The sequence below is a fragment of the Leptinotarsa decemlineata genome, unplaced genomic scaffold (assembly GCF_025532065.1).
Source record: "Leptinotarsa decemlineata unplaced genomic scaffold, Ldec_3_MD MMD2_P_RNA_scaffold_12, whole genome shotgun sequence".
NCBI classification, from domain to species: domain Eukaryota; kingdom Metazoa; phylum Arthropoda; class Insecta; order Coleoptera; family Chrysomelidae; genus Leptinotarsa; species Leptinotarsa decemlineata.
The window spans coordinates 1,186,878-1,206,996 of NW_027412526.1; the positions used below are offsets into that span (position 1 = coordinate 1,186,878).

General features: G+C 35.0%; 3 protein-coding genes across 3 annotated transcripts in view; 2 read left to right on the top strand and 1 right to left on the bottom strand.

Moving 5' to 3' along the window:
* Nucleotides 1-18,797, bottom strand: part of fz2 (frizzled 2) — a 281,786-nt gene extending 262,989 nt beyond the window's left edge. Inside the window, exons 1-2 of the mRNA XM_074171206.1 lie at nt 18,669-18,797; nt 18,145-18,216 (exon numbers count right to left, since the gene is read on the bottom strand). The gene's annotated coding sequence lies outside the window, so the exon portion shown is untranslated. The remainder of the gene's footprint in view (nt 1-18,144; nt 18,217-18,668) is intronic.
* On the top strand, nt 62-20,056 carry LOC111508168 (kelch-like protein 6). The gene is made up of 9 exons (XM_023163596.2): nt 62-446; nt 2,457-2,642; nt 7,271-7,427; nt 7,728-7,893; nt 12,103-12,236; nt 12,365-12,524; nt 15,326-15,654; nt 17,789-17,967; nt 19,740-20,056. The coding sequence occupies exons 2-9, from the start codon at nt 2,458-2,460 to the stop codon at nt 19,957-19,959; spliced, it is 1,530 nt and encodes a 509-aa protein (XP_023019364.1). The 5' UTR covers nt 62-446; nt 2,457; the 3' UTR covers nt 19,960-20,056.
* SmE (Small ribonucleoprotein particle protein SmE) lies at nt 9,023-9,598 on the top strand. The gene has a single exon (XM_023163597.2). It carries the CDS (start codon nt 9,132-9,134, stop codon nt 9,411-9,413), a length of 282 nt encoding a protein of 93 aa, XP_023019365.1. The 5' UTR covers nt 9,023-9,131; the 3' UTR covers nt 9,414-9,598.
* Nucleotides 20,057-20,119: the final 63 nt, after the last annotated feature.

Consider the following 20,119-nt stretch of genomic DNA (forward strand, 5'->3'; position numbering starts at 1 on the left):
ACATCCAAGAAAACCAATCTCGATATCTTCTTTCTTCCAAACTCGTAAGAAAGATCAACGTCTGGCAACAGCGTCGTAGAGGGCACTAAACTTGATGATTGCCGGTTTCTTGATCGCCTTTACCTCCGTAAAGCTAACGAAGAACCAAGAAATTTCAGCTTAACCTCTACCTGGTTCATGTGCCGACAGACAGCATCCATTTCTCTAGTTCCTTTTGCGAAATCCGTTCGCATACAACTAATATCGTTCTCGTTTTAATTGGATAAATCAGTGCAAATTGGAGAGAGTCTCTCTCTTCTCTGTGAAATGTTCAGCAACATGTAAAATTAGCGAAAACAAGTGTTCTGATTGGTGTGCAGTGCCGTGTAAGGTGCAGGGTATCGAGTTATTCGAAGCTTGGAATTGGCAGCGGCGTCGCAAGAAGGCATTTTACCCCAGATTTGAAGGTGAGCAAAGTGAAGAATCTCAGTTGATGATAATGTTCTAGACATAACTTCCAAATCCATAAATAATCTGAACCGGTAAATATTCGTTTTGAGGTCACCCGGCGAAAAATTTTTTTGAGTTTACTTACGTTTTTTGATGCGTAGGTTACGAATCCGAAAGAAAAAAGCGGGCGCTCTCTCAAAGTAACGGCCCTTCAAAGTACAACTTTTCAACCTTCTTTTACACAAGATAAACTATTTAAAAACACAAGCATTTATTCACTAGGTCACTTTTACACTTTATTCCCCCTTAACTGACACTTTTCAATTCAAAAATTAACATTTCTCCAATAAAAATGTTAAAATATAGGAATATTGACAGCATCAGTCGTACCAACTATGCCATTAACCTTAAAAACGTAAAATACCGAGATATATAACCAAAAAGCAGCTCCGTACATTTTTTAACATTTTCATTGGAAAAATGTTGATTGTTGAAGTGAAAAGTGTCAAGAAAAAAGGAATAAGGTGTGAATAAATGCTTGTATTTTCAAATAGTTTATCTTGTGAAGAAGAAGGCTGAAAAGTTGCCCTTTTCTGAACTTTAAAGTGCCCTAACTTTGCAAATGAGAGAGAGCGCCGCTTTTTTCTTTCGGATTCGTAATCTACGCATCAAAATACGTAAGTACACTCAAACATTTTTCAAAATCGCCGGGTGCCCTCAAAATGAATATTTACCCAACAATGAACAATCAATCAAATGCTTGAATGAAAAAAATGTATTGAAGAAGTCGAAATTTGGTTTTAGGCAGAACTCTTAGCACTACCGTTCAATTCATTATGATATTGGAATCAGAACAGTACCCTATGTCAATATTTTGTGTCCTATCGACTCGTGCTTCTTGTATTTTACGTAGTTAGAAGGGTAGCTATAGAGTCAATCAAATCATATTTAAAAAGTATAAAAATCCGCACCAGAATAAAAATCATTTCACGAATAACAATTTAACTAATTACACGTCAAATGACTCCAAGCATATGTACCAGAGTTCCACAAGGTTCTATTTCGGGGCCAACTCTTTTCCTCATCTACTTTACTGATATCGTCCGTGACTTCCCTTCAGTTAGCTCATCGCTACTTGCGAATTATACAACTATAATAATACACGAAAAAATACTGAAAATCTTGTTGACTTTGCGAAACATTTTACACACCGTAACATAAGTGTACAATTATGCGTCCAAGATGTTTGCCGTGGACTCGAGAGTAAGAAGGACACCATTCCACTAAGGATTTCAACTCGAAGAATCTTTTTCTTTTGTAACCGAACTCTATTTAAACCTTCGAAAAACAACCAATGGCTCATCAGTTGCAACTTGACAAAAACTATAGGGGCACCGTTGTTTTGGATGAAATGTATGTTGTTCGTCGCCAATAAACAAGGATAGCCTGTTTTATAACCGTAAAGTAACCTAATACAGGTACAGTGAAAGTAAATAAATTATTTCTATAGAAATTCTACAATGTTCAAGTCAGTTCATAACTATTCTAACACCTGGACTAAAAAGTCCCGGGCCTAAGGAAGAAAACGCGTTTTTTTGTTCAAAATTGGCTTCATTCATCAAAGTAATGTCCAACAGGAACCAGTAAACCCTGGGACTCAAATCTGGTGAATACAGTGGATGTAGGAGAAGTTTTTCAATTGTTTTGATTGACTTGTGATCCGGTGCGTTGATGAAAGGTTTTTTTTTTAAATGCGGTCGTTTCTTTGCAATTTCGCCTTCAATCGCCGAAATTGCAGCTTCCTTTTGAAGCTGCACACTGAAGAAGTGGTGAATGCAATAAGACTGGTGTCATCTATGTGTTGGGCCCAAATTTTTTCAGCCCGTTAGGTTACTCTTCTACTTATGAAACTAGCTATAAGAATAATCTCAACCCAACAAAGTATGCATGTTTATTGATAAGTTCTACATGTCCGAACAGTTTTTGTTGAAACTCAAAGCAAGATTCTTTATTTTATTTCATTCCAGGATGGGGTCTAGAATAGGAGGTCTAGGTCCAGCCGGACTACCCGCCGACAAAGCCCTGGCGGGGGTCCCCCGACTTCTCGACGATCTTCAGAGACTATCAGAAGATACCGATTCGACAGACATCGTCTTCATACTCGGAAGGGACGAGGAGAGAGTTTTCGCGCACAGAGTTATTTTGATGGCTAGGTAGGAAAAAGTAGTAAACTAATGTTTACGTTTAAGAGCAGCTAAGACGCTGCTGGATTGAAAAAAGGTATGAGGTTGGCTTAGTTCGTCTAATTTTTCCAAACTTCATTAAAAACTCAAATAGAAAAAACAGAATCGTCAACGAGAACTGAGAGAATTATAGGTTATTTCAAAAGTTTTGTCCATTTTTATGAGTCTACTTTAAACTAACGTGGAGCACAATCGGACCTCTTCTGTTGACCAGCACCGGCTGCTGCTAACGCAATTTTCGGTACATTTCGTCGATTTCCTCACAATATGACTTTGTTGTGATGGTTTGGTCCGGTTACAGAAAGTTGTAGTGAATCACACCAGCAACGGACCACCACACAGTAACCATGGTCTTTTTTGGTGTGTTTCCTCCTTTGGAAAGTGCCTGGGTGGTTCAACGGTGCCCAACCACTGTCCAGAAAATCTCTTGTTATCGTATAGAATCCACTTATCATCATCGTGTCTATCATCGTGTCTATCGTATCATAAACGTGTTCTACGTATATGAGTAAGATGGGTTATTCTGTTAACGTCATGTAAAGTTTTCCTCGAGAAACCAATACACGGAGTTGGTCAAAGGAGCAATTTCAAGGAACCGCCAATTCATGGACTTAAGTTTTCGCGTAAATCGTAATTTGTGGCTCAGTGCACAGAAAAAATTACAGTTTAACTTCACCTTTCTTTAACTCGCTATAAAAAGAATCGTAAAATACTGACGGCCAGGTTGCGGTTTTGGGAGAAAGTCCAGATTCTTTTATTATTTACTCAATTTTCATTGTAGGTATTCTAACCACTACTAATGTTCTGACCCCTTTGGACCTGTACGTTAAAGGAGGTTGCGTTAATTGCCATGTTACGATTGCGCACGGCTGGTGTAACCTAACCTAACCCAACCTCGAAGTAGGAATGGATCATTTGAGGCTAAGCCTATAACGAGAAGCGCTTACTGCGCAACCTCTGCTGCAGGCAACCAGTGATGCAACTGAACCCAGGTTTCTGTTTAATAAACCCTACAAAATACAAATAAAACAGAACACAAACTCAGATACTACCAATGCAATACGCATATATACAGACGGCTCAAAAACCAAAGAAGGCTCAGGATATGGAATGTACTCCAGATCACTAAGCCTAAGGATTAAGTGGGGAATGGGAAAAATACCAGCGTGGTCCAAACAGAACTGGCTGGTATCTCAATCGCCACAAAAGAAATAACCAGGAAAGGAATTTCTGGCAAAAACATAACGATCTGCACTGATAGCAGACAAGCCCTATTAGCCTTGAACAGACAACGTGTTACCTCAGGGCTAGTACTAGTGTGCCACCAAGATTTAGCCAAAGCCTCGGTAGATAATAACATTATCCTGAGGTGGGTTAAAAGGCACGGCAGGAGTAAAGGTTTTCGCATTGCTAAGGAAGCGGCTTTACTAAGAATTTTATGACCCAGTGGCACCTACGGCCTGATGGTTTCAACAATTGCGGAACTAGCTAAACGTCACACCCATGCTCAATCCCTAAAGAGATGGGATGAAGTCAGAGGTCTTGGCAGGATCACCTTGGGCGACCCTGGGAAGCTGGCGCCAAAGAAATATCTGGCGATGACCAGGAAAAATATACGCTCAACAATAGGATTCATGACTGGCCACTGTCAACTAAGGAAAACACCTCCATAATATGGGGCTAGTGGACACATCTCTATGCAAGATGTGTGAACAGGAATACGAAACTGTCAGGCATGTCCTATGCGAATGTAGTTATCGTCAATAAGAAAGTGTGTGTTCGGCGAGTCTTGGCCTACACCTGCCGATATAAAGGAGATGTCTCCCAGTGACCTGTCCACCTTCCTGGAAAGGACAGGATGGACGATGACCTAGGAGGACAACTCCTCGGGAGGATGTACAATGGCTCAAATGTGGCCTAAACTCACCCTCCCTACTCTACAGATACAGAACCACCACTGAACAAACAGGGTGTTGTTTTAGGAAGAAAAGGAGCATGTTTCTGTTCCGCATTTCCGCAAAATTATATTTCATCACGTCGCAATAACGCGCGATCAGCTAATCTACTCGATCGATTCACAAATCTCACTCGTTCGCCTCGTTTGCATCATTTAAGGTTAGTGATTTTTCTTCGAGTACTCGTACATTTCTAAAAAATTGTCGTTTTTTGAACGTAAACCATGCCAATATGTTATTGGAGATTATTCGGATGGTCGAGACTCAACACGGCTAGCATACCTTCCAGTATTGGCAATTTTTTATGTTTCTAGCGTCGCACAAAAAATTGCTTCAAGATTTTCGATTCGTCACAAACTCCTGATGACGTCTGTAAAATTGTTATGCGAAATACTAATAACCTCTGTATTCCAAGTCTTTTGAAAGTCTCAAAAAAGTGTTTCTTGCCCCGATATCCCCAATACCTGCATGAGATTCCAAAAAGTCGCCCTTTTTCGCTCCACTGGGTTAGAGCGAAAACAAATAAAAAAAACCACCCCGTCTTCGATTAGTACATCAAAGTCGGCAGAGATAAAGCTCTGCGTCCTTGTTGGTGGCGTTCAAACCGTATTGCTCCTGCAGTGTTCCCAGTAACTACGCTAATAATAAGACCCCTCTATCCTCGATGACTCTCGTTTTTGATGACTAATTGGATGTCTTATACTAGGAGTGAGCTTTGATCTTTGTTTCATGTGCATCATACATGTCGTTTGCGACGCGAGAGAGCTACTTTGTATGAAATATGCACGCGAAAGAGCGAATTGCTCAGACGAAAGAGCTCCTGATGAAGTCGCACTGCGTAATTCTCTAGTGTATTGTTTGGTTTTTGCCCTACATGTACCACATACTGCAATGCATACATCGGTTTGTTGAGTACCCTAAAAATTCCCTGAGTAAAAATAGGTTAAGTCATGTTGATAATAAAAGAAGAAGTAGAAGAATTAATGGCGGTGATGCCGATTTGATTAATTGCTGTATTTGCGAGGATTTTGAGAGTAATTTAGTTCTGTCATCGAAAAAGGAGCAATTTTGTCGATATATATAGATATATGTTTGACAGAGCGGTAACCAAAGAATTGCGTGTTCTGTGCGGGTATGACACATTCAGTTTGTTCTGAGTTTCTTTGACTTATTGTCTATGAGTACATGGTGAGATGATTCATAACTCCAAAACGTCAGATGAGGTGCTTGCTATGCTTTGAGGTTTTCGTTTAGATACGCTTCAAATATCTATCTATCATTGGTACCTCTTTCCATCTAAGATTTTAAGGAAGTAGCTCCTGAGAGCAGAGCGTGAAAGGGAGTGACACACTGTTTGCTAAAAAGCTGTTCACTTCAATACTTTAATGTGATTCGGAGTTTTTTTTCTCGAATCTTCAGAGTTTCAGTAGTTCGAGGTGGGAAATTTTTCAAGTGAACACTCCGCTTAGATCATATACGTTGTTAATTTCATTTGATTCACATTGCATGTATCTTTATCAGTCATACCAAAACGAAGTACCCGATTAATGTTTTCATTAGTTTCGAGAAGAAAAATCTTCCAAATAATAATAAAGGTCTTTACTTCCCATAATAATAAACTTGAATAGAATATAAAAAAATTCAACATGGTGGGTTTATGATGCACTGTTTGGAACCTTTGGTGTAGGAAGTTTAATCTTCCTCTTTGAAGATGATATGATCACTTGGTGATCGAAACACGTGTCGTTGTGTTAAAAACAACGACCTGGTGTTGGTAAATACCTCCAGTAATATTCATGGTGGGTTTGTTATCAGTGATATCAAAAATCATGGAAAAAGCCGTAAACCATCATATCTTTTTAAATATTTGGAAGGCTTCAACATCCTAAGCGATCATCAATGTGGATTTCGGGAACAAAGGTCAACAGGCGACCTTATATTGTATGTCACCCATATTTGAAATAACACAGTCGAGATACATGGAGAGGCAAGAACAGTTGCGCTTGTTTTTTCTAAGTCCTTTGACTGTGTGTGGCATAAGGGTTTGCTGGCCAAACTTCGATGCTATGGCTTGTGGGATCACCTTTGTGTTCCCTGAACTGGCAGGCGATGGATATCTCTCGAATTCTTTTACCATCAAAGGTGGTGATTCCCAGGGATCCATATTGTCCCTAACCCTTTTTTTATTGTATATCAATGACTGTTTGGAAAAAAACAAGAATCCAAATATATGCCTTTGCTGACGACAGCACATTTGTCTCCTCGTTCCATTTGGATTCCATACAAGTTGGCAACACTGAAACCTAGATATCGCCAATCCGTGGTTCTCCCAAATAGATTGTACTTTTCTTGTCATTTGTCATATATGTCATACCTATTGATATCAGATCATAGATTTGTTCAAAGACTTCTGTCTATAAAGTCAGGGATGAAATACATTTACATTGATACTATTTCAGGTCTTCCTTAAAACGACCAAACATTAGAAATGAAACGAAAAATCTATTTATCATCACTTTTTTGTGAATAAGTCTATATTTCCTAATGTTTTTTGGCATTATATCCTTCGACAATCTGGAAAAAAAACAAAGAAACTGAATCAACCGACATGTTGTTGTAGTAACTTTCTGAATTGCTTTACAGATGCAAAAGTTTCCAGACAGCGAAAAGAGGAGAAATCTGCAGAATTCCGGGATGCTCTGTTTCTCCAGCAGCGCCTGGAACTCCATCTCCCGTCAGGCTTCCTCAGACAGCCCCAGAAACATTCAAACAATTTTTGTTGTATGTTTACACAGGAAAGGTAAAATCAATTGAATCGCATTCTTCATCCCCTTTACCCATCATCAAAAATAAAGTCACGATACAGTGAAAAATCAGGTCATTTGGCAACATTACCAGTTCAGACTCGTAGATTCGTTTCAATACTAATTTCGCCATCTGTCAGTCAGAGGTAAAACTAATCAATTGGCCAGTATAGTTAGAGCATTGCAAAATAAGTGACGTGCATCGTACTACTTCTGAATCACAAAACTCAAAGTTTTAGTTCTATGTTTTGAAAGCAGAAATCTTGCGATCTGTGATCATTACTATATTTTCACAGATTCTACTTCAGGACAACAGCGTGTTCGAGATGATGGCTCTCGCTCAGGAACTTGGAGTTGACGAACTCCGCAATGCGTGCGAAGACCACGTCACCTCCACATTATCAGTCCCGTCGGCGTGTACGTTTTTATCTGCTGCAATGGATATACAAGACAAATCTCCAGGTAAGGCAATTTTGTCGCGATTCAGTCTGCTAAGTGTTGATCCCTTGACTTTCTGAGGAATCTATTGAACCGTATTTTCACTGAAGACATACAAAAGACATACAAAATCAAGAAAATTGTAAGTATAGCAGTTACAACACTCTCTAGATAATATAACCTTGAATTTAACAAGGAACGTAAAGAGCAGCTACTTTCAAAAACTGTGGTTTTGTGTATAAATATAACAAGCGTGATATTTTTTCCGTAACACAATTGTGATATCAATCATTACCATAAATTCACACTCATAACCATAAATTATCCGATTCACAGTTTTAACATTGAATTATGAAGGATTAGATCGAAGAATTAAGACATTTGAGAATCGTCTGCAGATAGTTAACTACTCGCATGTATCCTTCACACATTAGACATCAGCACTTCACGGTGACAATACAGATTGCATATCAATTAATCGCACTACTGGTCGACTGCGCCGTAAGGAAAGCAAAGAACATAAAAAAGAGAAGAAGAACTGATCGCACAGGGTGCTTCGATTTTAAAATTATTTCATTATAACTTGTACATTACTTCCAACAAAATTGTGAAAATTGCTTTCGCTTACAATTGAAAATATTACTTTTACTTCATCAAAATATGTAACTGGAAATACAGAATTTTCAGACCCCCCCGAAAAATCAGTAGTTGGCAATATCTGGTGAATAAATGTGTCAAGTATTTTAGTCTTCATATGATGGATGTTCTCTTACAGAAGTTTCAACTGTATGTATGGAAAACTTCAATGAATCTATCTAACTATATAAAAAATGTACATGCGAGGAGTCGTAATTGTGAATTCACATTCAAAACTATAAATTCAGAGTAATAACTGAATTTTTTGTTTACTGCGCCTAGCTAAGTGAGAATATACCAGAAAAAGAACTGAATTCAATAAATATATATTATAGAAAAATAATAGTATCGATTTTTACACTCCCTCAGCGAATATCGAATGACAGTTTTTAAGTTTGACGTAGCCGTCACTTTTTAATATAGTTCCAATATCTCATACAGAGGTCGCACACAGTTTTGTATCCTAACATTGGCTGAACATCCTCAAAAACCGCGGCCACAGAAAAACACGCTTTCATGTCAAAAGTCATCGGTCAAACAAGTCACGAATCGGCATCAGAAAGAAAACATTCTTCAACGGTTTCATCAAATTTCGACTTGAATTTCGCCACTGAAACACCACGAAAATGGCCTACAAACCGCAAAAAGTACAAAAGGTGATGGTGCAACCCATCAACCTCATCTTCAGGTACCTGCAGAACCGATCGAGGGTACAAGTTTGGCTCTACGAGAACATCCACCTGCGTATCGAGGGGCACATCGTCGGTTTCGACGAGTACATGAACCTGGTGTTGGACGACGCCGAAGAATACTACATGAAGACGAAGGTGAGGAAGCCCTTGGGAAGGATAATGTTGAAAGGAGACAATATCACATTGATACAGAACGTGAAACCGGATGGAAATTAGCAAAGCAACAAAATTTGTCCGAAAGACTTTTAGTTTTAAGTTCAACAATCAAGAGGTGAATGAAGCGTGTATATACACTGAATAAAAGGAAAAGTTTCTACAAATTTGTATGATTTAACAAGAATAATGTGAAAGATCGACTTCTGTTTATACAGTTTCCTTCCAATAAATAGTTAAGATATTTTTATGCTAGTTTTTCTCAGCATTGGGTGCTTTATTGCAGTAATGTTAGGGATTATTTCTGTCGGTGCACCAAAAAGACAAATATTGAAGGCAAGAGAGCTTTTACAAACTTTCACTGGAATTACGCACTAAACATGTTGAACTAATTAAAATGAACGTATATCTGTGTTTATGACAAGTGCAGTTAACATTAACATATTTGACAGGTAAATATAATTGTTGAAGCTTGAGAAATTTCAAATCCTAAAACTACGTCTTTTGGATTTACATATTATTGTTCCCTTCGTCTAAAAATGATCTCGGCACATGCCCTCGTACATTAAGTTTAGTGGATCAAAATGCATGCAATCCCATTATTTCCGAAATTTTGCTTACAAAAAGACACGTATAATAATTCAAGACATTTACAAACGTTTTAATGGATCAAACTTGATATCCTTGGGATATGCCGCTTGCGAATACCCAGCTGGTATGTATCTGTCAACCATTTCATCAAATATTCCAGATATATTTAGATATTCATACAAAAAGCAGCTTTTATTAAGTGTTATATTTCAAAGCCGAGGTATAACTTTGATAGACCATACAAGGGCTCTACCGAAACCTCCAGTAATTCACACATGTCTATTATACAAAAAACAAAGTGGGAATCTACCAAACGAACAAAGAAAGCAATACACTTCGAAACAAAGATGTGTATAAGATGAAAGTAGTTATTTCATATAAGCCATTTCTTACAATAATCTGGAAAACATTACTCGATGGAAAATATATTATTTTCGTTCAATATATTTCTCTCCCAAAAGTGTTCCTTATACAATAATTATATCGGAACTTCAGATGCTTAAAATGAAATGTGTTTTTGTGGGGTGTTTTTGAAAAAGTATGAAACACTCTTCGATGATATTCCTTAAAAAGTTGAGTTTACTGTTTCTAAATCTCTCCATGTCTGATTCATTAAATTTGCATTCCCAAAGGCTAATCATCGTTTTCTTTTCTCCTGCAAAGTGTTTTGTTTTTGAAAAAGTATGAGACACTCTTTAATGATATTCCATAAAAACTCAAGTTTACTGTTTTTAAACTTCTCCATAAATGATTCATTAAATTTGCATTCCCAAAAAATAATCATTGTTTTCTTTTCTACTGCAATCTGTTTTGTTTCTTGTATGATATTCCATTAAAAGTTGAGAGTTTACTGTTTCTAAATTTCTGCAGTTTCCATTAAAAAAATCATATAATTTTATGGTTGCATGATAAACAGTCTTGTTGGTACCATAATTTAATTAAAACAATTTTCAAACTGATGGTTGAAATCAGTTTAGCAGCGATATTTCTAACATGACATATCTGCGTCTATTCTTACTACAACATTTGATATAGAAAGTCTTGAGCAACGCAGAAAACTTGCTGGAGCTGTCTATATAAATTACTGGACAATAATGTAAATATTTTATTTTTGATGAATTTCTGTGTACCTCATTTCAGAACAAGAAGTATAGAAATTTTTTATTTTCGAACAACCAATTTGTACATCAAGTCCTCCATCTTCAGCATTCGAATATATGTGCTATCAATTTTGCATCTCAGTTTTTCACGGAGAATTTTTAATTTTGTATGTAATTTTTGTTATGTGGATAAATATATGTATGTATATTTTTTTCTTCACCCCTCTTTTTATATTTCTTTTGCTCTCCATTTCTCAAATTGTAACTTTATAGTTTTAAGCTCGTATATTATTTTTCAACATACCCAGTTAGTTAACATTGTAAATAGTTTTCAACTGTTGGGTAATTGTTAATTACCCTACAGTTGTTAATTTTTGTTGCAGCACGATGAATCAGTCTGTCCTTTTCTCCTTATATAGATGTTCTAATTTCAACTTTTCGACGAAATAAAATATTTATATAATTTCCTGTATAGTTTCCTCTGATATTCTTCCTCTCTTTGGAACGTTATATATGTTGATAGGAATGCAAAAAAAAAAACAAAATGATACACAGGTTAATTTTTATTTTTTATACCTAAGACTCATCTGATAATTCTCTACAATAATTTGATTGTTAATATTGAAAAACAAATAACAAATTAAAGAATGAATTAACTGTCTTAAACAAATCTATTTCTAATAATTTTTCACTATCACAAACTGATTTATATTCAACACTTAGCAACTAACCCTTAATTCATCTCCACCATTTGAATTCCTTGTTTAACCGCACGAGATGCCGGCCTTTTATATCGGTAAAGGTCCATCGTAGAATTCTGCAGTCTGTTTGGTACTCGTCTAGAATTTTCGCGGCGGTTTCAGACTGCATTCTTTCGCGGTGACGCCGTGTGTTTGTTCGCTGGCCAACATATCGGTCAGGGGCGGCTACAATATTGATTAGCATAGTTTTCAATTGTGTGTTTTCATTTATTCATCGACAGATACCGTCCAGTTCAAACAACACAACAAATTTTAGCTTCCTCACTAGGTTATTTTCAACTTTGATGTTTTTCTTTCAAGGAGGTAAAGCAGCTTCAGGATTTGTCGAAAGATGCATCAGTTATATCGGCGAAAATGCAGTAGAATGTGTTCGAACCAACTCATTCCTGAGCCTTCCTAAAGAAGCAGTCATTAAAATCATCTCATCTGATTACGTAAGTAATTGAAAATCCTGTGGTCTACCTAATTTGTATTTATTTCCAAAGTAACTATTCGTTACTGGCGTAAAGACGAATTTTCAGAAATGACCTGTATGAATCGATCCATGAATTATCATTTCCAGTTATGCCTGGAAGAAGAAGACGTATGGAGGGCAGTTTTGAATTGGTCCAAATACCAAGCGGGAGTAACACAACCCACTCCGCATTGGACAGAAGAAGAGAGAGCTCGTGTCTGTCAGCATTTATCGCTTGTGATCAATCACGTTCGATTACTATTAATAGGTAAACTATGTCTTAGTTCACAAAGGTTTGTTTATTCAATTGTTAGACATTTCCATAACATTCCACAACCATTAATTCACTCATAGCAACATACAGTGTATGGTCACATCCTATTCATAACAACATTCAGTGTCATGTCACATCCTAATTATACCAACATTCAGTGTTATTACATCTTACAAGTTGGCGTCTTCAGGAAAGAAAACAATAGAATACTAATTAGTGAATGAGAAAAAAATTAAAGAAAGCTAATTGATTTCATTGAGGTTTCTAATAACGTCTAACTAATCAGTAATTAGGCGAGTAAAACTGAAGAAAACTATTTTCTTATTACTACTAACTAATCAGTAATTAGATGATTAGCTAGAAGTCATTTGAAAACTATGGAAAGTAATTAGATGAAAAAGTTGAAGAAAGGTCATCAATTTTCTTCAGATTTCTAATAACTTCTGATTGATTAGTACCAGTAATTAGAAGAAGAAAGCCAATGTCTAATTTTTCTGATTTTTAATAAGTTAATTAATAAAGAATATTGAAGAAAACTGGTTAGAAGTAATTGGAAAACTAAGAACAGTAATTAGTTGAAGAAAACTAAAGAAAGATAACCAATTTCCCTCGTCTTTCTAAAAACTTGTAACTAATTGGTATACGTAATTAGACGAAGAAAACTAAAGGTAACAAATTTCTTTTTTGTTTTACTGATCAGTAATTAAATAGAGAAAATTGGTTGGTTAGCAGTAATTGAAAAACTTGAGGAAAGTAATTAGATGAAGAAACTTATTGATTATAAGTCATTTGAAAACAGAGGAAAGTAATAAGATGAAAAAAACTAAAGAAAGCTAATTAGTTTCATTCATATTTCTAATAACTTCTGACTAATGAGTGATCAGTAATTGGATGAAGGGGACTAAAAACACTAAATTCTATTTTGTAACTATAGGATCAACAATTGGATTAAGAAAACTGTAATTGGAAAATTAAGGAAAGTAATGAGATGAAGAAAACTAAAGAAATATAACCAATTTTCCTCGTATTTATAATAACTTCTGACTAATTGGTATTAGTAATTAGACGAAGAAAACTAAAGATAACTAATTTCTCTTTTTTTTACTGATCAGTAATCAAATACAGAAAACTGGTTGGTTGGCAGTAATTGGAAAACTAAGGAAAGTAATTAGATGAAGAAAACTTATTAATTATAAGTAACTTGAAAACTAAGGAAAGTAATAAGATGAAAAAACTAAAGAAAGCTAATTAGTTTCATTCATATTTCTAATAACTTCTGACTCATGAATGATCAGTAATTGGATGAAGAAAACTGATTAGTTAGAATACATTGGAAAACTAAGGAGATTAATTAGATGAAGAAAAGAAAGGAAGCTAATTAGTTTCCTTCGGGATTCTATTATCATCAGTAACTTGATGAAGAAAACTGATTAGTTGGAAGTAATTGGAAAACTGAGGAAAGTAATTGCATGAAGTAAACTGGTTTTCTTCAGATTTGTAATAAATTCAAACTAATTAGAAATCAGTAACTAGGACAAAGAAAATTAAAGTGCAGCCTAGTTTCGAAATACTTTCAACTAATCGGTAATTAGATGAAGAAGATTAAAGATAACTGATTGTAAAGCTAAAAAAAGTAATTAATAATCAGGTAAAGAAAACTGAAGAAAGCTAATTAGTTTACTTCGAATTTCTGACAACTTCTAACTAACGAGTAATCAGATGAAGAAGACAAAGGAAAAATAATTTTTGATTACTTGTAACTAATCAGTAATTAGATGAAGAGAACTCAATATAACTGTTTAGTTAGAAGTAATTGGAAAGCTTAGGAAAATAATCAGTAATTAGATGAATAATACTGAAAACATTAATTAGTTTACTTCAGATTTGTGGCAACTTCTAACTAACGAGTAATCAGATGAAGAAAACTGAGGAAAACTAATTGTTAATTACTTGTAACTAATCAGTAATTAATTGAAGATAAGTAAATATAACTGTTTAGTTAGAAGTAATTTGAAAGCACAAGAAAGTAATCAGTAATTAGATGAAGAATACTAAAAAATTAATTAGTTCACTTCAGTTTTCTGACTACTTTTAGCTAACGTGTATTCAGATGAAGAAAACTAATTGTTGATTACTGGTAACTGATCAGTAATTACATGAAGAAAACTAAATACAACTGTTAACTTCGAAGTAATTGGAAAGCTAAGGAAACTAATTAGTAATTGGATGAAGAATACTCAGAAAATCTGTTAGTTTTTTCAGATTTCTGGTAACTTTTAACTAACGAGTAATCAGACGAAGAAAACTAATTTCTAATTACTTCTAACTAATCAGTTATTACATGAAGAAAACTAGAGACAACCGATTAGTTAGAATTAATTGGAAAACTGTGAAAATGACGAAATCTAAAGAAAGCTGATCAGTTTCCTTTAGTTCTCTCAAGTGCTCGTTTTGGATTGATTCTACACCAAAGGCTGTAGTTTTATCTTTCATTAGTTTTGCTTCAATTTTCCACACTTTTCGCAACCACCATCTGCTTTAAGAATAACGTAATGATTTTCAAGTTTGCAAGAAAATTTGAGCATTTGCCTTCCTTCAAAATACCACATAGTAACCTACCGAGTCAGCAAAACCTATACACTGTAGGATCAGTTATTTCACTCAAAAGCCTTTTTGGTGCAAGCTCATTTAAAAATAGTGTCACCCCTTCATTATCGGTATGCTCTTCCATCCTCTTTGACATGAATTGAAGCAACACTTACACCTTCAACTTCATAGAGCTAAATTCCTTCCAGACAGTCGAGTGTTCGCGGAAGAAGTAGAACCAACAGGAGCAGTCCCGATGGAACTGAGTCTAGAACGCTACCGTCACGCAGCCCTACCAAGCAAATACTCAGACACCGCGGAAGATCAGCGACTGAAACCTAGAATCTCCCCGCATATGTTCCCCGGATCGCTGATCCTCGGCCAGGACAAGAGCCACTACCAGAGGATACTGAACGCCTGGTACGGACACTCCAAGCAAACGTGGAGGCTCGTCTACAGGGCGAGTAGCCACGGGTATTCAGCAGCGTCCTTCCACAGGCACTGCGATGGAGTGTCGCCCACTTACGTCATAGTTCTGGTGAGGAGATTTTGTGGTTTGGGAGTTTTTTTGTGGCGCTTCGAATGAATTTTTTCATGTTGGTATAGTTCAGTAAACAATATAGTGCAACCTACCTTACAACAGATCACCTTTGATAATATAGTTAGGGGGCTAACTAATTTTGTTATTCAATAATCATTTTTGATTATATAAGAATTACAATAACTAATTTATATATACAAATAGAGATTTTATCGAGTGTGAAACACGTATCCACGGTTTGCCCCCTTTTTGGAGTGTTGTGTCCAAGAACTGTTTTATTTATATTCCCATAAAATCGAAAATTCCTATCCCAGAAAACTTCTCGATAAAGTAATTTTCAATACTGGCAGTAAATACAAATTACGATGTAGTCAACAGAAATTTATGTAATAATAGTTCACCTATCAATGTTTCTTATAAATCTATACCTAATCTTGGAAATTCACCTTCAAATATCATAAAACTTCTTCATGATGAACAAAGTATGAAAATATGCCAAAAAAATATTGAAACTATCAAGAATTTAAATACCAAATTGAAAGATCAAACAGATACTACAAAAAAAAGTCAAATGTGATTTATAACATTCCTTGTAACAATTGTAATTTGGATTATATTGGAACAACATCTAAAATTCTTAAAGATAGAATAACTTCACATAAAAGTGATATACAGCTTAATAAGAACAAACAGGACATAAACCAAATTACCCCAATATCAAAGTTTTACAAGCAGAAATAAAGATTTCCAAACGCCTTTTCCTTGAAATGGTTGAAATCAATAAGTCTTCTGATTGTATGAATAAGAGAACTGACACTGATAATCTCAGCAGTATATACAGTAACTTATTGAAACTACACCAAAAAACATAATGATAATAATGAAAATTGTATCAATCAATAACTCTTTCTTTATAGTCAAAGATTATCAAATCATTATACCCATCGAAAAATGACATTTATGTGAAGGTATGACATTTGTCAAACCAAAAAAATCCATTAATGTTCAACTTTCTTTCGTCGATTTATATGTTCCATTCATTGTTTTTTACTCATTTTTACTGTAAGTATGAATTGTAATGTTATTTATTGGCAAAAAAAGAAGAAGCTTCCCTTTAAGAGCAAAAGCTTGGCAAAGTAAAGCAGAGTTTTGATTTTTTGACTGAGAGACACCATTAATTTATTTTACTGTGTATATATAGTGTTAAAATAGATTAACAGGGTCTCTCAGTCAAAAAATCAAACTCTGCTTTACTTTGCCAAGCTTTCGCTTCAAATGTGAAGCTTCTTCAGACCTATAATTTGATGAATTGTGAATATTTTCGCCGTTGAATAACATTACAAATCAATGCTTACTGTAAAAATGAGCGAAAAACAATAAATTGAACATTAAATTGACGAGAACCCATCCTCTACTTCCTTCGCAATGCACAATGATTAATCGCGATCCTTTGTTTGCAGGCATGTTAGGCGTACACTTTCTCGAACCATCATTCCACCTTTTCATAACTGTGTCCTGAGTGTCATACTATTCTTCTGCTTTCCATTTTTACTACTTTAAATTTAAATCCTAGTGTCTGTATCCAATTCTGAAGGGTTTTGTCACAGCAGCTCACGTTATAGCCGAAAATATTCAACTTCTTCCTTATGATTCCAGTTATAGGAATCTCATTGCTTTTGTAACAGTCGTATATTGTTGTTTTCAATGATTTTATCAGATGAAAAAAAATCTGTTTAAAATCTTTAATACTAACAGCACTGAGATGAGATGAGAATCTCATCCTAAGAACGTGGTAAAACTTCTCCAGGCCTCAAAAAGAAGTTTCTTCCTGTTGAAAATATAAATCAGACATATTAGATACATGATAAAAATAAAATACATTGAAATAATAATATTCTCGTTTGTTTCATGTCTGTCTGTAGTGTTGCTGCCTCGAGAATTTTATTATTTTATGGTTTTTTATTCTTATCATGTATCTAATATGTATGATTATTTCAAAATAGTTACATTGTCAACACGAACAAACTTGTTTTCGATTAAGTTCCATTAAGTACGAAACGATGGCAAAAAATAAATGTTTTTTTTTTTTGAAAAAGTTGATTCTCTTACTCAATTGATATTTTTTCTCCAGGGAGCTAGAGGGGAGATATGTGGAGGCTTCAGTGACGCAGCTTGGGGTCGCCCGACAGGAAAAAGCCACTATGTCCTCTCCGAGAGAGCGTTTCTGTTCACTCTGTACAATCATCAGGACTTACCACCCACTCAGTTCCATGTGGTGAAGAAACCGTTCGCAATTTGTTATCACCCAGAGTAAGTATATTTATGATACAGATTAAACAAATTTATATTAGTGGTATTGCGGTGTTATGGTTTTATTTTTATGCATAATATAAAAAATGCTCTGGAATTCAGGTAAAATTCTAAAATCATTTCCTTTTGTAAGCAAAAACGTTGAACAGGAACAAGAAATAAATAAATTTCACTAACCTTTCTCTTGCCAGCCAACATTTGTTTTAGATTGTGGAAGATGGGAATTCCCAGAAAAAACCATTGAACAACCTGAAATACATTTCTCAAAATGAAACGATCCATATTTTTGAGTACTACAATAAGTTTAGCAATTGGAAAGACCCAACATGACATTTTTAGATATGTATCAAAAATCCCTTTCAATACATGATAATTAACAACCCTAGCAGCAAATTTTGAAGAAGGATTCCTTCTCTAGTCTCAAGACGTTTCAGTGGAAAATATTCATGTGTAAACTGTAAACTTACAAGTGCAAGACTAACACAAAAATCTACTTTGATCCTTGTTTGTACACCACAAAATTTTAACCTTCTCGAAGGGGTTTTTTAATCACCAATTTCGGGACAATTTACGAGAAACAAAGTTAAATGAAGGAGTAAATGGACTATTTCAAGTTTTTTTCCAATTGAATCAATTGCAAAACAGTAACATTAGAAATTGAGTATTTTGTCAACTTGGCCAAACTTCTATTTATAATGTACCTGTACGTGACTCTTCCTTGGAGTTTTAACGTTATTCCAAAGAATACGGCACTTCACTCACTGAATAAACTTCACTTCACAAAATGTCGACAATTTTTATTGAATTTATCGAGAAACTTCTACGAAATTTATCTGAAACTTTCATAGCCTACCGCGGATCAAACGCCGCAACCAATCAAACACGCCTCTCCTGTGTGATTTCTTAAGATCCAATAACAATCCTTATTTGACATCACATGCACTCTATTCTCAGATATAATTGGATGTTTGAAAATTAGAACTACGAAAATTGACTTCTTCTTCTTTTTTATTTCATGATTATCAACCTAAGTAATTTTTTTGTCGCTGTAGGAAAGTTTTCGGAGCTGCAGCACTTTTGGAACATTTGAATATGGCATTATACTGACAATTGGAAAATAAGATGTCAGATGTCTCCATAGGTTATAAAAAGATGCACAGAAACCCTAGAGTTTTAACTATCTGCCTTTGTTGTACCAGAAACTCTCGTTGCAAGAATGACATTAACCCAATTTTGTACACATGTTGATAGATGGTGCAAAAATCGTAATCGCGTGTATTTTATTCAAATCTTTAATTTAGGGATCTTAATGTAAACAAATCTTTCACCCAATATTAATGTATTCACATTGAAAATATTATTTTTTTATCAAGGATGTCGAAGTTCGAGAACTTTTGACATAATATACTTGGGTTATTTATGTTATATGTTCAATTATATCTGCAAACCAGTTTTTTGAGCCTGTTTTGAAATAGTTTGAATATCTTCATTGGATTTTTTCTTGGAGATTATTTTAGGATTTTAGAGAAATGATTTGTGTTTATGTAGTTCCTGCAAATCTTTTCTGAATTCTGTTTATCAACATATCCATCTTGTGAATATTTTTTTCATGATACACGCTCTCCCGACTCTTTAAAACTAGTTTCAATTATTGAAACTTGCTTCTAGATGTTTTACGCTGATTTATATTTACATTTTTGTACTTGCTTACGGATTCTGCAATTGAAAACTACTAAACTACAAAATCCAAAATAATGAAACTTTTTTATTAGTTCAGGCCCCATATTCGGAGCGGGAGCAGATCTTCTAATTTCCAGCAACTGCAACAGCAATATGGACAGCTATTCCAATTTACCTCACACATATGACGGTGAAGGAGCTTCTCCTTCTGTGTTGATGGGAGACTACAACTTCTCTGTAGCCGATTATGAAGTATTCGCTCCCTTGAATTCCACAGCAAATAAATCAAACAAAACTGAACGATATCAATAGAGTTGCTTTCTGTATGGTATTTATTGTTTAATTTTAAATTACTGATATAGATATAGTAATTTCAATAAAAAATTGGTAAGCAATGATTATAATTCAATTATTCTAGAATTACTTCAAATATTGCCTCATCGATTTTCTGTTTTTGGAAGAATTTAATAAC

What these genes read in the sequence shown, in the direction of transcription:
- LOC111508168 (XM_023163596.2), top strand. Translation starts at nt 2,458, where the DNA reads ATGGGGTCTAGAATAGGAGGTCTAGGTCCAGCCGGACTACCCGCCGAC. An exon ending in AAATCATCTCATCTGATTAC is followed by an intron (nt 12,237 to 12,364) that starts GTAAGTAATTGA and finishes TATCATTTCCAG; the next exon opens with TTATGCCTGGAAGAAGAAGA. An exon ending in GCAATTTGTTATCACCCAGA is followed by an intron (nt 17,968 to 19,739) that starts GTAAGTATATTT and finishes CTTTTTTATTAG; the next exon opens with TTCAGGCCCCATATTCGGAG.
- SmE (XM_023163597.2), top strand. Translation starts at nt 9,132, where the DNA reads ATGGCCTACAAACCGCAAAAAGTACAAAAGGTGATGGTGCAACCCATC.